General features: G+C 36.6%; 5 protein-coding genes across 5 annotated transcripts; 3 read left to right on the top strand and 2 right to left on the bottom strand.

Annotated features, from left to right (window-relative positions):
• Positions 1 to 392: 392 nt before the first annotated feature.
• Prosalpha4 (proteasome alpha4 subunit) lies at positions 393 to 2,227 on the top strand. Its single transcript, XM_083034732.1, has 6 exons — positions 393 to 736; positions 1,163 to 1,289; positions 1,369 to 1,482; positions 1,574 to 1,707; positions 1,776 to 1,958; positions 2,056 to 2,227. The coding sequence occupies exons 1-6, from the start codon at positions 635 to 637 to the stop codon at positions 2,143 to 2,145; spliced, it is 750 nt and encodes a 249-aa protein (XP_082890858.1). The 5' UTR covers positions 393 to 634; the 3' UTR covers positions 2,146 to 2,227.
• Positions 2,228 to 2,595: 368 nt separating this feature from the next.
• On the bottom strand, positions 2,596 to 3,435 carry Emc5 (ER membrane protein complex subunit 5). Its single transcript, XM_083034733.1, has 3 exons — positions 3,257 to 3,435; positions 2,984 to 3,036; positions 2,596 to 2,837 (listed from the first exon to the last, which is right to left on the bottom strand). Exons 1-3 carry the CDS (start codon positions 3,363 to 3,365, stop codon positions 2,646 to 2,648), a joined length of 354 nt encoding a protein of 117 aa, XP_082890859.1. The 5' UTR covers positions 3,366 to 3,435; the 3' UTR covers positions 2,596 to 2,645.
• Positions 3,436 to 3,455: 20 nt separating this feature from the next.
• Positions 3,456 to 7,161, top strand: Noc3 (Nucleolar complex protein 3). Its single transcript, XM_083034730.1, has 10 exons — positions 3,456 to 3,624; positions 3,910 to 4,181; positions 4,267 to 4,567; positions 4,653 to 4,941; positions 5,050 to 5,384; positions 5,491 to 5,861; positions 5,935 to 6,099; positions 6,201 to 6,555; positions 6,640 to 6,737; positions 6,875 to 7,161. The coding sequence occupies exons 1-10, from the start codon at positions 3,619 to 3,621 to the stop codon at positions 7,083 to 7,085; spliced, it is 2,403 nt and encodes an 800-aa protein (XP_082890856.1). The 5' UTR covers positions 3,456 to 3,618; the 3' UTR covers positions 7,086 to 7,161.
• A 371-nt stretch (positions 7,162 to 7,532) lies between these two features.
• Positions 7,533 to 10,571, top strand: LOC145934050 (protein VAC14 homolog). The gene is made up of 7 exons (XM_083034248.1): positions 7,533 to 7,754; positions 7,849 to 8,230; positions 8,352 to 8,931; positions 9,077 to 9,651; positions 9,809 to 9,927; positions 10,018 to 10,097; positions 10,258 to 10,571. The coding sequence occupies exons 1-7, from the start codon at positions 7,651 to 7,653 to the stop codon at positions 10,569 to 10,571; spliced, it is 2,154 nt and encodes a 717-aa protein (XP_082890374.1). The 5' UTR covers positions 7,533 to 7,650.
• Positions 10,572 to 10,620: 49 nt separating this feature from the next.
• Ikkepsilon (I-kappaB kinase epsilon) lies at positions 10,621 to 14,588 on the bottom strand. Its single transcript, XM_083034247.1, has 4 exons — positions 13,642 to 14,588; positions 11,934 to 13,113; positions 11,556 to 11,757; positions 10,621 to 11,418 (listed from the first exon to the last, which is right to left on the bottom strand). The coding sequence occupies exons 1-4, from the start codon at positions 14,063 to 14,065 to the stop codon at positions 10,984 to 10,986; spliced, it is 2,241 nt and encodes a 746-aa protein (XP_082890373.1). The 5' UTR covers positions 14,066 to 14,588; the 3' UTR covers positions 10,621 to 10,983.
• Between the last annotated feature and the right edge of the window lie 513 nt (positions 14,589 to 15,101).

Below are 15,101 nucleotides of genomic sequence, written 5' to 3' on the forward strand. Positions count from 1 at the left end.
TTTATATATATTACATATATATAGAAGATATATACATATATATATGTCAAGAATGCCTTTGCTTTCGATTTAAATATTTACGAATCGAACGTATTATATCTATAAATATTCACGTACGTATCATGATTATTGTTTCTAAGATAAATCGACAATTTTATAATAGTTTAACTATCTGCGATCAATTAAAAAAAAAAGTTAACGCATAAAATCTATTTTTTTTTCTCTCCTGTTCAATATATATTTCTTTTATTTCTCTATTTTTCTTTATTTTTTTTATTTTTTTTCTTTATTTTTTTCTTTTTTTTTCTTTTGTTTTTTTATTATTTCTTTTCAAAATCAACAATTATAATGCATCAACAAATCTAGACACGACGTGTTCAACTGAGAAATGTCAAAGCCAGCATCCGCACGAAAAAATAAAGGAAGATATTTCTTCCGACACCTTTTGCACCGACACCGCTCGCGCGCAGGCGCGGAAAAGGGGGAACTTGCTAGGGAAATGCGTCGTCATGTTCGTGTATGCGCGCCTGCGCGCCGGAGACCGAGGAACGAGGCAGTTTGGTAACTGCCCGGAAAACGGCGGAGTCATTTCGAGTTTCTTGAAGAACGGTGCTTATTTCGAACGGCCGGGACGATGTCGGCGAGATACGACAGAGCGATCACGGTATTTTCGCCGGACGGCCATCTGCTCCAGGTGGAATACGCTCAGGAGGCTGTCAAGAAGGGCTCGACGGCGGTACGCTAAGTTCAACATAACCTCTCTCCCGCTCTTCGGGAGTCGCTTTCCAAGATTCTCGGTCGCTCTCTTTCATCTATCTGTCAATTTGAAAGCGTTTTATTATCATACGAATAACATTCGTCTATAATCGAGTCATTTTATTTCGCTTACCTTGCGTATGACTTGGCGAATTCTCGGAGTTAGGTTAGGATGACAAGCTTTGTGTCAACATATCACTGTCATTACATTATGCTTACTCATATATCTATTCTAACAAATAAAATACATATCCGCGCGTGTCATTTTTAAATTGTAAAAAATTACATTAAAATTGTATCTAATAAATGATATAAATTGCAGCTTTATTAAATATATATTTTTAATATTAAAATTTAATAATTTCCTATTATTCATATTGTTCATATGTTGTAATCTTTTTGTCAGGTCGGTGTACGTGGTGCTGACGTCGTAGTTTTAGGCGTCGAGAAGAAATCTGTCGCTAAATTGCAAGAGGAACGTACGGTGCGCAAAATATGCCTCCTGGATGATCATGTAATTATGGCCTTTGCAGGTACTACATACACCATTGATACAAGTATTGATTCTCTGTATCATATAAAATATGTGATACTTACTATCCTTTTTAACAGGTTTAACTGCCGACGCGAGAGTATTAATCAACCGTGCACAAGTTGAGTGCCAGAGTCATAAGTTAACTGTAGAGGATCCTGTTACCTTGGAATATATTACTAGGTATATCGCAGGTATGATTAGATTTTATCGATGCTTCTGCTCAACAGAAAATTTAAATTATTTCTAACAATTGTACTTTTACATAATTATTATTATTTGCAGGCTTAAAACAAAAATATACACAGAGTAACGGCCGCAGACCTTTCGGTATATCCTGTCTTCTAACTGGATTCGATTACGATGGTATACCTCATCTGTATCAAACAGAGCCATCAGGAATATATTATGAGTGGAAGGTACGTCGAGATAAAAGAATGCAATTATTTTAATAGCGAAATTTATGTCATATATTTCTTCCTTAAAGGCTAACGCGACAGGACGCAGCGCTAAAACTGTGCATGAATTCTTGGAAAAATATTATACTACGGAAGAAGTGTCGACAGAAAGAGGTTGCATAAAACTAGCCATCAGGGCATTACTTGAAGTAGTTCAATCTGGACAAAAGAATTTGGAAATAGCAGTAATGCGACGAGGCCAGCCACTACAGGTACACTTGTACTTTTTGTGCAAATATATGTTTTGACTGAAGATCTAAATATCTCTTTCTATAAAGCATTATATTTACTAGTATAATAATTTTTTAGATGTTGGATACAGACACCATAGGTGAATATGTGACAGAAATCGAAAAGGAGAAGGAAGCAGAGGCAGAAAAGAAAAAGCAGAAAAAATGATGCTTTTGCATCCCATTGTGCACTTCTACTGTATCATTATTAATTTTTCTTATAAAATAAATATACTGGAAATAGGAAAAAACTGATAAGGAATGAAACTCGATAAAATCATGACTTCCTTATTTGTACTATTTACTGTCTAAACTATGTGAAATGTACATACAAAACTTACATTACAAAATTCAAAATTTAAACTACAATTATAAAGAGAATAATCTCCAATGTTTTGCAAACTGTTTTCAACAATAAATTATTCAATTTCGCATATTTGTATATACATATTAAATATTGTTACAATTTTTATTATAAATTTTCTTTCATTTACGTTTTATACGGGATTAAATCCTTTTAAAAGATATATTAATTTCTATAATTAATGAAGTGTTAATATTTTGATAAATTTTCTCAGCTGCACTGAAAAAATGTGTTTTAACAAACAATGCAAGTTAATCTATATATATCCATTATATTTTTCAATAATTTAATATAAAAAAACTATTTTATTCTGGGATGTATTCTGGCGAAAGAGATCTCCCGCGATGATTAAATACTTGAAAAGATGGTAAATTTCGCAGTGTTTCCCAGGATTTATTCTCCAAATCAACAACAGCACGAATTTCTTTAAAATCACCAGCAATGTACAAAACACCGTACATAACGATAAATAAACTGACTATACCTTGAATTAAAATCTACAACAAAGTAAAAATACGTTAACGATATATATTATTCCACACAAAAACACTTTTATTATATTTATCATATTAATAGCCTATATATAATAATCTTTAGTTTGTTATATAAAAAACCAGTAATAATATCAAATGTTATAACTTACATCAATTGGCAAAGTAGTAAATTCCTGTTCGGTGATTCGCAAATAGGAACGATCTGCAAACAAAGTTTTATAATAATATCTATACATTTTAATTTGTTGCATTCGTTCTTTTCTCTCAGAAATTATACAATAATCTCATTATAAATACAGAAAGAGCGATTAAACCAGTAGAAAAGCCATAATTTCTCTACAATGTTAACATCAATCTAATCTAAAAAAAAAGAATGTAACGCACGGAGAGAAAATCGGAGTAAACAAAGATGAAATACTTACGTTGCGCTGCGGAATAAGCCGCGTGTAATATAGACATAGTTCCTATAAAAGTTATAAATTTATGCATAGCCGTAGCAGGCATTTTTGAGGAATAAATATCACAGATCATATGTATCAAATATTTTGCAGGAGTGCGACATAACAACGATGATCGATTATATATTTCACTAAATTGTCCCCAAGTCAGGATTGCGTCTCTCTCACCCTAGATGAAAAAAACACTATGCACACATGGTTGACACGTGAGCGCGTTTATATCACAGAGTTTGAGAATTGCAATTCCTTTTTGTTATATCGGAAAATTGTTCGCATAAATTTAAACCTAATTTAATTGAGAAAAAAAATTCCATTTCGTTACAAATATGGGGGTAAGAATTTCTAATTTTTCAATATGTTTTAATTTAAGGAATATATTTATTACTAACCTCTCGAAAATTGACAAGTATATAACAACTTTGTAATTAATTTGTAGGAAAATTATCATTATTAGTAATTATTTAGTCAACTTTTAATTCTTCAAGCTTGAAACTATATATTTTTCATTCTTATCTATTTTTAACTTTTAGTGAATTGATTTGTGATTCTGTTTTTACCTAAATTTAATAAAAAATTTTAAGTTTTAGTATCTACATATGTGATTATTTATTTTTCAGAAACTAAAAAAATCAAAAATTAGTAAAATTAAAAGGAACAATCAGATAAAAACGAAGCTCTCAAAACAAGGGAAACTTAAGACTCGGCGGAATAAACCACCAAAGAAGCAACCTCAGAAATTGGCACCTCCACGTCCAGAAACAGTACAGGAAGAAGAAAGTGATAATGGAGAGGATTTGATGGATATGGTTGAAAAAGATGATTTAAAATTCTTAGAAAAAGCTATATCTAACAAATCCTACAACTTACTAAAACAAATTCGCTTAACTGAGTATGATTATATATTTAAAGAAAATTTATTTTCAAGAGGAGTATCTTTTTGTAGAACATATTATTAATTATTCCGAGTTTTGTAGATCAGACAAAGAAGACCAAAGTAAAAGAAAAAGAAGAAAAACAAAAGATGAGCATCCATTAGAGGAATTGTATGAAAATAATGTTTCTAAAATCATGGAAGGAACATCCAGTAAGTCGGTTCGCATGATGCTTCCCATAAAAACGCAGAATGGTCGTTTGGAAAAACGTGTCATTGAAGAAGATGAAATTACAAATGAGGAAGAAGATGAAATCACAGATGATAATAACCAAGAAGAAAACGAAGAAAATAATCAGCAGGAAAATAGTGACATAGAAATGGACATAGATAAGAATACATATGTAAGAACTAAAAAAGAATTATTCCAAAAAAATATAGATTTTAGAAATCTTAAACATAAAATATATCTTTCTTTTAAATTTGCAGAATAACTTGCCAGAAACTGATAAACCAGTGTCTACTATTGAACTTTTGGCATGTCGCGAAGAATTATTGAGATCCAAACGTTTCAAGATAGGCATACTTTCAAGCGGTATTTTAGAAAATCCTCAACTCAAATCTGGAAATTTTAAGATACTGTTAGACATGATGGATGAAAGAGCTTCAGAAGTTTACATCACTGTTAGAAAACTGGCAATGGTGTCCCTTCTAGAAGTCTTTAAAGATTTGCTACCGTCTTACAGTCTCCTGCAGATTTCTCAGGAAGGAGTGAAACGTATGTGTTTACATATATAACATTTATATAACAGAATCGTAAGAAGATAACATCGCGTAATATATATGTCATTTAATAATTTCTAATGAATTTTATTTGTGATTTTAGTGAAAAAAGAAACTCTTGCACTGCAAAACTATGAAGCTACATTGTTGAACAGTTACAAAAACTATTTAAAGAGACTCGAAAAGATATCTAAGATTTTAAGAAAAAAGAAAGGAGACATGCGATCAGTGAACGAACGAGAAACTCAATTGGGCGAAATAGCTATATCTTGCATGTGCGAGATTCTCATCGCCCATCCATACTTTAATTTCTCCGTTAACATAGCTACTTTTATTCTTCCTTTCTTGGATAACAAACAGAGTAATATAAGGGAGAAAGTGGCACAATGCATTTGTCAAATATTCAAAGAGGACAAACGTGGTCAATTATCTCTCACAGTAAGTATATTATAGTAATAGAAATAATTATATATATAATTGCATATTTTATATTTTGAAATCCTAATCTGAACATTAAGGAATTATTATGCTAATAAACTTTCAGATAGTTCGGAAATTAAATCAATACATCAAATCAAGAAAACATTCTGTGCATCCTGAAGTCATAAGAGTGTTATTATCTCTTCGCATAAAAGATGTTGATCTGGACAAGGAAAAAGAAGAGGAAACGAAGCAAAAAAAGCTCATGTCTCATAAGCAAAGAATTCTCGCGTTAAGTAGACGGGAAAGAAAGAAAAGTAAAAAACTGGAAGAAGTAGAAAAAGAATTACTCGAGACAAAGGCTGAAGAAAATAAACAAACAAAATCAAAAGTTCTCACTGAAATTACAAGTGTAATATTTACTATATACTTTAGAGTTCTAAAACAAGCTCCCAATAGCAAAGTACTATCTGTATGTCTAGAAGGACTAGCCAAGTAAGATTTTTAATCTATTATCAGTTATTTGTATCTTTTATTCCCATCTTTATATTTTATCTGTACATTTCAGATTTGCGCATTGTATCAATATAGACTTCTATCAGGACTTAGTAAGTGTTATAGATAAATTAATAGAAGAAGGTCACTTAGATTTGAGACAACAGTTACACTGTGTTCAATGTATATTTACAATATTATCTGGCCAGGGTGCAGCGCTAAATATTGACCCATACAGGTTTGTATATAACTCAATGCTTCTACTTTGTATGTTTCTATAAGCTAGTGTTACTTGATAAGAAAAAATTATAATTCCCTGTATGTGTATTTTTTGCATAGGTTTTATGTGCATTTGTATAAAAATATATTAAAAATCCATTGCGGGAGGACGCACGCGGAACTTGAGATTGTATTGAAGACGTTGATACAGATTCTCGTTCATCAGCGAAAAAGGATTTCGCAGACACGTCTGATAGCGTTTGTAAAAAAAATAAGCGTCCTGGCTTTGCAGTCACAACATAATGCAACGTTGGGGATTCTCGGTATCATAAAGCAAGTTATGCAATTTGGCAAAGCGGCACACATTTTACTGGACACTGACTGCATCGGTGATGGTCATTACCAGATTGAAATCGAAGAACCTGATCATTGCAACGCGCATTGTACTGCATTGTACGAACTTGTTGCTCTACAGGTATATGCACCTTTGATACAATACTTTTTTTTTATGTTTACTGAACAAAATTGACACATACTATATGATGACATGTTATTACAGCGTCACTATCACAGTGTTGTACGGCAGCTTGCTAGAAACATAGCACATGCGGTGCCTGCGAGTGGTGAAGGTAGTTTGGCTATCGAAATTGCGAAATTGTGAGTACCAATCTTGCCTAACAATCCATATATGTGGAAATTCATACATGACTTTATCGCAAACTAATTATAAAGAAGTTAATTAAGTTAGATTTTTGCATTTCTTCCATAGTGTTTGATTATTTTATTAATTTTAGAACACCGGAAGAGCTTTACACGGAATATGATCCTGCCGGTGTAACATTCAAGCCTACCATACCTATTCCGGAACAGATTACTGGTAAAAAAGCATCGACACATTATAGCACGAGTTCTAAACTCGAGGAATATCTTAATATTGTCGATATCGACAATCTGTTTAAGGATGGACATGTGGACTTTTACAAAGCTTGTAAAAACAATTCATGAAATGAAATGAAAAATGTATATATAAAAGATAAATGGCTTTTGAGATTAAAGTGTTGCCAAAAATATATACATAAACTTTAATACGAGATCTTTTTGATAATTCATAAAAGCTAGTTTCATATATTTGGTCCAAATAATAATATATTTGACAATATATATTTACAATAATAATATATTAATATACAATAATTTTAATTTACAATTATATATTTGATAAAATATATTAATATTATATATATATTTAATAATATATATTAATAATAATAGACATATGTGATTACATATATGTTATTATATTTATAATTTATATATTTATTGAGCCCCCTTTCGAATTCGCCTCCTGCGAGTGCGTTCAAAAACTCGCTCGTCGAAGTAAAGTCTGATTGACCAATCAGATAAATCTTTGCGTCTTTGTTCTGATTGGTCGATTAAACATCATCTAATGACACATTTCCGAACGCAATCGCGCACACGCGTTCGAGTTTGACATTTCGACATGTTTCGAAATTTTTTGCAAATTGTCAACGAAGTCCGAGAATAAATATCGGAAGAAACTTCATCGAGGATGCTGTCCGAGAGGGATTACGCGCCTCTGAGCGCGGCATGTGTCCGTTCCCTCAATGACAAGCTGTACGAGAAGCGGAAGCCAGCAGCTGTCGAGATAGAGAAGTAAGGTTATCGAGGTTATTAAGATAAATAATATATAGCGCACGATTAAATAATGTTGAACTCGACAACCCCTTCGTTCCGATCATCCCCTCAGGATGGTGAAGGAGTTCGCCGCTCACAACAACACCGTGCAGATCAAGAGGTTGCTAAAGGTGCTCGGCCAGGACTTCGCCACCTCGCAGAACTCTCACACGCGCAAGGGCGGCCTGATCGGTCTCGCGGCGATCGCGGTTGGTCTCGGGAAGGATACGGGTCAGTACATAGAGGATCTGATCCACCCGATCCTGGCGTGCTTCTCCGACGCCGACCTGAGGGTCAGGTACTACGCCTGCGAGAGCCTGTACAACGTGGTCAAAGTGGCGAGAGGCGCGGTGCTGCCCCAGTTCACCGACATCTTCGCCGCTCTCAGCAAACTGGCCTGCGACTCCGAGCAGAGTATAAAAAACGCTACCGAGCTACTCGATAGACTGATGAAGGTAACCGATTCATCCCAGGTACGTCATTTTGACATTTAATGACGTCAATTTGCTACTTGGGATGTTATTTGTCATCATTGAGAGCGCAAAGAAACTTCTACATCTTGCATTGTCTTTGTAGGATATCGTGACGGAGAGTGGCCTCTTCGATTTGGTAGGGTTCATGCCTCTGTTGCGCGAACGTATCTATACGAAGAATCCATTCGGCAGGCAATTTGTGATATCGTGGATATCTGTGCTGGATGCAGTGCCTAATATGGACTTCATTATCTTCCTGCCCGAGATACTTGACGGATTGTTCAAAATATTGGAGGATCCGACGCCAGAGATCAAGAAAGTCACGGATACGGTTCTCGGTGAATTCTTACGTAGTATAAAAGCCAATCCTTCGCGAATGGATTTTCCAGCCATGATAAATATACTGATTACGCACGCTCAGAGTAACGATGAGCTACTTCAATTGACCGCCATCACGTGGATAAAGGAGTTCGTGCATCTGTCCGGTCCTCTCATGCTCCCATACATGTCCGGGATTCTCGTCGCGGTTTTGCCATGCTTGGCCTACGATGGTGATACACGGAAGAGTACTAAAGAAACAGCGATGAAAGTAAATGCGAATTTAATGAAGTTGATAATTATGGAAAAGACAGAGATTAGTAAGAAGGAGGAGGATAATGTACATTCTACGAAAGAGAAAAACGGTAAATTGCAAGTTTAATCATGTAATTTAATTACAATAGACTAAATAGCATATTCTAAAATTGCTTCAGAATTTGCAAGAGAAAGGATTAAATGGTCCATGTTGTATACGATGATAATAGAAAATTTTTTCTGCTTTGTTTTCAGATACGACACAAAATTATTCTTTGGCTGAAAGCTTAGATCTCCCCAGTGTCGTAGAAGTACTTACAAAGCATTTATTGTACCTGTCAGTTCAAACGAAGGTCGCGGTTTTAAAATGGATACATCATCTGTTCATAAACATTCCGCATCAAATGTTTAATCATATCGAGGACTTGTTTCCTATATTAATGAAATCCCTAAGCGACACTTCGGACGAGGTAGTGCAACAAACTTTGGTGGTAATGGCCGAGATTATCAGTTCGAAGTCTCCGGAGGCGGTGACGTACTACGATCTCGCCGCAAAAATGCAGAACAAGTATTTCACCAAATTTATAGTCAATCTATTGAGGCTCTTTTCGAACGACAGACATTTATTGGAAGAACGGGGCGCCTTCATTATAAGAGAGCTGTGCGTTCTTTTGAGCGCGGAAGATATATACAAAACACTGGCGAAGATTCTATTGGAAGAACAAAATTTAAGCTTTGCTTGTACGATGATACAAACTTTGAATGTTATCCTGTTAACCAGTTCCGAATTATTCGATTTGCGCAACAAACTTAAGCATTTAGATTCTCCGGTAAGTTTCTCATTTTGCTATTCAACTTCCTTACAAGATTTTATTGAATCGTTGAACATGAATTTTCGATTTTATATCGCGATTTAATGTCTTCTTTTTTATATAATTGATGATTTATGAAACTGAATACGATTTTTTGGAATATTAATATTTTTAGGATAGTTGTGCATTATTTGAATGTCTGTACGTGTCCTGGTGTCACAATCCAGTGGCGACGGTGGCTCTGTGTCTTCTGTCTCAACATTACCGACATGCTTGCAATATCATTCGATCTTTGTATCCTTTATTCTCTTTCATTCGATCAATTTTTTCATCATTTTATCATGTCTCTCTTTAAAACCTTAACACAACATTTTTATGTATCAGCGAAAATATAGAAGTTACAGTGGAGTTTCTGACAGAAATAGACAAATTAGTGCAGCTAATAGAATCACCGATATTCACTTGTAAGTGTGTGATGTTATTATAAAATATGTTATTATATTTATTTATTATATTATAAAATTTATTATATTATATTATATTAATATACATATTATTATAAAATATGTATTATTATGTTATAAAATGTGTATATTTATTATATATATTTTTTTCTCGTTTAAGATCTGAGGCTGCAACTATTGGAATGGGAGAAGAATGATGCCTTGATATATGCGTTGTACGGTTTGCTCATGATTCTACCGCAGAGCGAAGCTTATGCTACTTTACAACGTCGTTTAGCGGCGATACCCCCAGCTACGAAACCGATAGCTAATAAAAGTGAAAAGTCGCAGAAGAAAACGGATGCTTATTGTCCGTTTGATTTCAGTAAACTATTGAAACATTTCCATACAGTTCAAGAGCAGCACAAGGAGCAAAAGCGCAAACAAAGACTGAATTCTTTAGTCGAGAGGAATACTAGTCACATAGAAATGTGAATATTCGTACATACACAGCGTATAAACAGATACATTAAAAATAACTAAATTTAAAATTGATAATAAGTTTAATAAGTCAAATTTTGTACTACACATGATGACGTAAAACTATTACATACTCGCCTATGTTTGGCTTTGTTATAAAGACAATACTATTTATTAAATTGCAATCGTTGAAAATAAATGATCGTACGTTGATCTTAAAGTAAAATAATTTATTTGTTCGAAGGAATAATAAAATGCGAATCTCGTCTTCATTTACTTTGACAAATCTATACAGCGTTTAATCCCTACTATACATATATTTCAGATTCTGTCAATATATACACTGTAATCTACTCTATAATTTTCAGTCTTCATCTCATAAATATATTGTCGGATGATTGATAGAGAAATGACAAAATTACACATATTAAAGTTCATATTGCGAATCGCCTATATCTTCCACTCTATCAATCACCGACAAATTGTCAAGCTGATCTATGAGCAGACCATTTTCATAAAGAAGCATCGCAATTTGTTCTTGCGTATCACAGATATTGCGCCACTTCTTGGTACTCTCTTGTGCCGGCGCGTTCGTTTTCTCGATTGTTTTCAATTTTCCGGGCAGCCTGTCCAACGATAGCAAAAGATTCTCGTTGCGCTCTTTACTTTCCTGCGACAAACGATAGGAAAACGATTCCAACGCGTGCTCGTAAGCGTCTATGTCCTTGTCTAATATCTGAGTTTGCAGGAACACCGTCTGTGCCATTTTGTACCAATCGGCGACGCACTCTGATCGCTGCGTCATAGCCGGTGCACATTCCGTCTCGAGAAGCGCTTTCAATCGACGTCCCGTTTCCGTGACCTGTTTGTGACCGAGGAAGATTACCTTAGTTTCAATCGGAACGACAAATTGCAAGAAATTATTCACGCGATTTCTCTCATCTCCTTTGTCATTCAATACTGCATATAATGAATGAGGCTCAATGTAAACTTGTATACCTTTATGCGTTCAAGAACGTGAAACTGTTCGTCGTTGTAGGTGAGACTGCGAGTGGCCCTGTCCCTCAGCAAGTGTTGCCATCCATCTCTCAAGCGATCGACTAATGTCGCTGCCCTCTGGCTCGCTTTCGTCGTCCAAGGACACCACAAACCGCGAGTACTATTGTCCCATTCTCCGCGTAAACTGCCCTCCTTCACATATCTGCAAAAATATTTACGCTAATTATATTTCTCTGTCATTGTGCTCTTCGTTAAACTTGGTTCAATCCATGAATCATTGAAATATCGGAATAAAAAGGTAAATATTAATAAACAGGAATGACAGAATCAAATTTCTTGGCTGCAACAAATATATTTTACATCGTCATTCGAATTTACCTCTGATGAAGCTGCACTATCGCTGGAGTCAGTTCGGTGGAGAGCTCTTTGCACTTGGCATCCAACTCTTTCCGCCAATTTTTCACCTCCACCGCAGTTTGACCTCCACCTGCGAATTTTCGAAAGACATGTCTGGCAAAAGACTCGCTCCTCTCGATCGCCAATATGATATCCTCCACCGCTTTCGTAAATTCCTTGGAATGATGACACTTTTCCAGTACTCGGGTGAGTTCGGTGGACAAGAGTCCAGTGAACGCCTCTATGGCGTCTCGCGACAGTTTACTGCACAATGCCAATTTGTCGATTCTACGTTTGCAGACGTGGCCCACGGAGCATGCAACCTTGGCCTGGCTCGCATCGTTCTCCACTGAAACGAGACTCGCGAAGACGGGGAACTTGGGGAGCTCGGTCTCGATCGGCAGCACGACGTTGTTGTTCTCTCGGGAGAAGAGCATCAACGGCTTGTCGTTGCTGGTGTTGGGATACCCCTTGCCCGGCGTAGACTCCTCGACGAGATTCGTGAGCGGGGTCTCCCCGAGAAGAAGGATCTGCGCGTGAGGCATGATCTCGGTCTGATCCTGAATGTGTATCTGCAGAGCGATCAGCTTCTCCTCCGGATGTAAGAAGACCTTGATTAGGCTGGCACGGTGAACGTTGAATATGTGAACGGGTTTTCGGCACAGCGTGTCCGTGACTTCGCTGAAAAATCGATCGAAGCTCCAGATCCTCTGCTGATCCACTTCGAGCAAGCCGGCCAGCAGCGGAGTCACTATTCTCTTCAGACCCGCGCTCAACTGACAGGCCGGCGGCAATTCCCTGCTCCACTCGATCGGCCCATTCTCCGAAGTTTGCAATCCGGATATCACGCCCGACGCCTTCTTCGTCGTGATGTAGAACATGGTCTCCTTGTTCCTGCGTCCGCCGAACGGCCTGAACGGCAGGTTTCCGGTTGCGACGTGGTAGAGGGTCACTCCTATAGACCATAGGTCGACGGTCGCGCCGAAGGTTTTACCTACAGGTTTCCGCAGGACTGCGCGTTCGTACATATCTGGATGCAGGTACTCCTCGGTGCCGTACAGAGAAACAAACTGCTGATCTTCCTGCAATTCTCGAGCGGCACCGAAATCGGTGAGCTTGTATATCGTACTACCGTCATCAGCGATGAACTTCATTATGTTACCTAAAGAAGGAATAGAAATTCAGAATACACTTTTACACATAAAAGAACCCCGCACCAAATATATAGGATTTTGATAGAATTAGCTGTTTTTTTCATGTGTTGTAGCTTAACAACTCGCAAAGTCCTAATTTTTCCTGTTTGACTGACTGTAAATCAGTAACCATTTATTATTTAGCTTTGAGCCTATCAGCTGATTTTACCAAGATTCAATTTCATCTAGAATTTTATATAGGTTCAAAAACTGTACTAATCATATAAAATTGAATCTTGGTAAGATCAGCTGGTTTTTTCATATGTTGTAGCTTATAATCTTATGAAAATTCAGATTTTGCGAGTTGTTTGACTGGCTGTAGCTCAGTAATTGTGTTAACTGTCCATTATTTAGCTTTGAAGCCATTACATCTTTTGTTCAGCAGGACATAAGCTATAACATGAAAAAAACAATCAATTCCACAGAATCCAAAGCCAAAATCTTATACATTTAGTGGGTCCTTTAGACTCCTCTCTTTCTCTCTCTCTCTCTCTCACCTGGCTTCAGGTCTCGGTGAACCAGATTATTGTCGCGCAGATGCTTCATGCCAGCTGACAGGTGTTCCAGTACCAGCATAAACTCGCTCTCGGCGAGGCCGTACGTATTCTCGGGATCGTCCAGGATATTGAAGAGACTACCCCCGGTGCAGAGCTCCATGACGATCACCTTACCCCTGCCATCCTGCTCCTCCTCGATCGCCAAGAGTTTGACGATGTTCTCGTGTTTGACCTTCTTGAGGACCTCGAACTCCCTCACCTGCACGTCGTGCGGCCGCATATGACTGAGCTGGTTGAAGGTCTTGACGGCGACCGGTTCCCCGTTGTTCTTGTTGACACCCTGGAACACGGCGCCGGTTGCACCCTTGCCAAGGACGCTGGTGGTGCACCAGACGTAGTTGGCGGAGCCACGAAGGAAGGACATGTCGTTCGTACGCTTTTCCTTGACATTCGAATAGACCTCACCATCTGTTCGTTATCCCGCTTGATCTTAGAGTTCTCGAGATCAGTATCCTATATACACACTTGATGACGTCATCTGACAGCTTGACAGATTCGCGTTATCCTCACTTTCCTTGCCGTATTGACGTAAAATTCGCCTCTCCGTATATTTTGGAAAAATGTTTTAAAACATAATCGAGCTTATATATAACATTTTACATCTCGCTCTATGAAAGATCTATTTCAACTGTACTTTCTACGCTTGTACAATCGCGGTTTCTTTTCTCCTTCCTCCTCCACTCCAGGAAAGAAAGATACACGCTTCTTTCATTGTAAGGGTGTAATTAAAATTCTGTTTGTTGAACTACATTTCGTCGCACTTTCTGCATTTAAAAAGAAGACAGCTTTATCGGATGTCGAAAGAAGAAAGGAAACAGAGTTTAGAAAGCGTGACGGATCAAACGAACCGCTATCTTGATTCTGATTAATCTTGATTACATTAGGTTAGATTAGGATGTTTATATGACGGTGCGGATACTTGAGTCGGTAAAATCGATCCCTACATAAGCGACGATCGATACAATGAATCGACGATCGGTAATGTTGCACTTCAAAATTTCATGAGGATAATAAATACAGTTTAATATAACATATAACCTAATAAAGCGAATTGACGTACGTATATAAACATCTCGCAATTTTACAATGTTTATATTATACATTTTTCATTTATATATTCATATTATACATTTTTTATTTATTTATTATATTATATATATTTTTTTTTCCGTATGCAGAATAATGTATATTTATTATTTTTTCGAAATCGATCATCAATCATAATTAATCGCTTAATGATGTATAGGTTACGTGGAATGCAGCTTTTCCGCTTCTAAAATAAGACGACATTCGCGTATGTATTTATTATTATAGACGCGCATCATCTGCAACTCTACAACTTCCGCCTTTTGCTCCTCATCATCATCGCCAAAGCAATCGAACTCATCAGAAACCGAGGA

This window comes from Prenolepis imparis, unplaced genomic scaffold (assembly GCF_030444845.1).
Source record: "Prenolepis imparis isolate NDT839.2.m4 unplaced genomic scaffold, iyPreImpa1.0 SCAF_3, whole genome shotgun sequence".
In the NCBI taxonomy this organism is placed as follows: Eukaryota; Metazoa; Arthropoda; class Insecta; order Hymenoptera; family Formicidae; genus Prenolepis; species Prenolepis imparis.

Coding starts and splice junctions, on each gene's coding strand:
- Emc5 (XM_083034733.1), bottom strand. CDS start 3,365: ATGATCTGTGATATTTATTCCTCAAAAATGCCTGCTACGGCTATGCAT. Junction 3,037..3,256: donor GGCTTATTCCGCAGCGCAAC/GTAAGTATTTCA, acceptor CTTTGTTTGCAG/ATCGTTCCTATTTGCGAATC. Junction 2,838..2,983: donor TTACTACTTTGCCAATTGAT/GTAAGTTATAAC, acceptor ACTTTGTTGTAG/ATTTTAATTCAAGGTATAGT.
- LOC145934050 (XM_083034248.1), top strand. CDS start 7,651: ATGCTGTCCGAGAGGGATTACGCGCCTCTGAGCGCGGCATGTGTCCGT. Junction 8,231..8,351: donor TACTCGATAGACTGATGAAG/GTAACCGATTCA, acceptor TTGTCTTTGTAG/GATATCGTGACGGAGAGTGG. Junction 9,652..9,808: donor TTAAGCATTTAGATTCTCCG/GTAAGTTTCTCA, acceptor TAATATTTTTAG/GATAGTTGTGCATTATTTGA.
- Prosalpha4 (XM_083034732.1), top strand. CDS start 635: ATGTCGGCGAGATACGACAGAGCGATCACGGTATTTTCGCCGGACGGC. Junction 1,290..1,368: donor TGTAATTATGGCCTTTGCAG/GTACTACATACA, acceptor CCTTTTTAACAG/GTTTAACTGCCGACGCGAGA. Junction 1,483..1,573: donor TATTACTAGGTATATCGCAG/GTATGATTAGAT, acceptor TATTATTTGCAG/GCTTAAAACAAAAATATACA.
- Noc3 (XM_083034730.1), top strand. Junction 5,385..5,490: donor GTGGTCAATTATCTCTCACA/GTAAGTATATTA, acceptor ATAAACTTTCAG/ATAGTTCGGAAATTAAATCA. Junction 5,862..5,934: donor TGTCTAGAAGGACTAGCCAA/GTAAGATTTTTA, acceptor TGTACATTTCAG/ATTTGCGCATTGTATCAATA.
- Ikkepsilon (XM_083034247.1), bottom strand. CDS start 14,065: ATGTCCTTCCTTCGTGGCTCCGCCAACTACGTCTGGTGCACCACCAGC. Junction 13,114..13,641: donor TCACCGAGACCTGAAGCCAG/GTGAGAGAGAGA, acceptor TTCCTTCTTTAG/GTAACATAATGAAGTTCATC. Junction 11,758..11,933: donor ATAGTGCAGCTTCATCAGAG/GTAAATTCGAAT, acceptor ATATTTTTGCAG/ATATGTGAAGGAGGGCAGTT.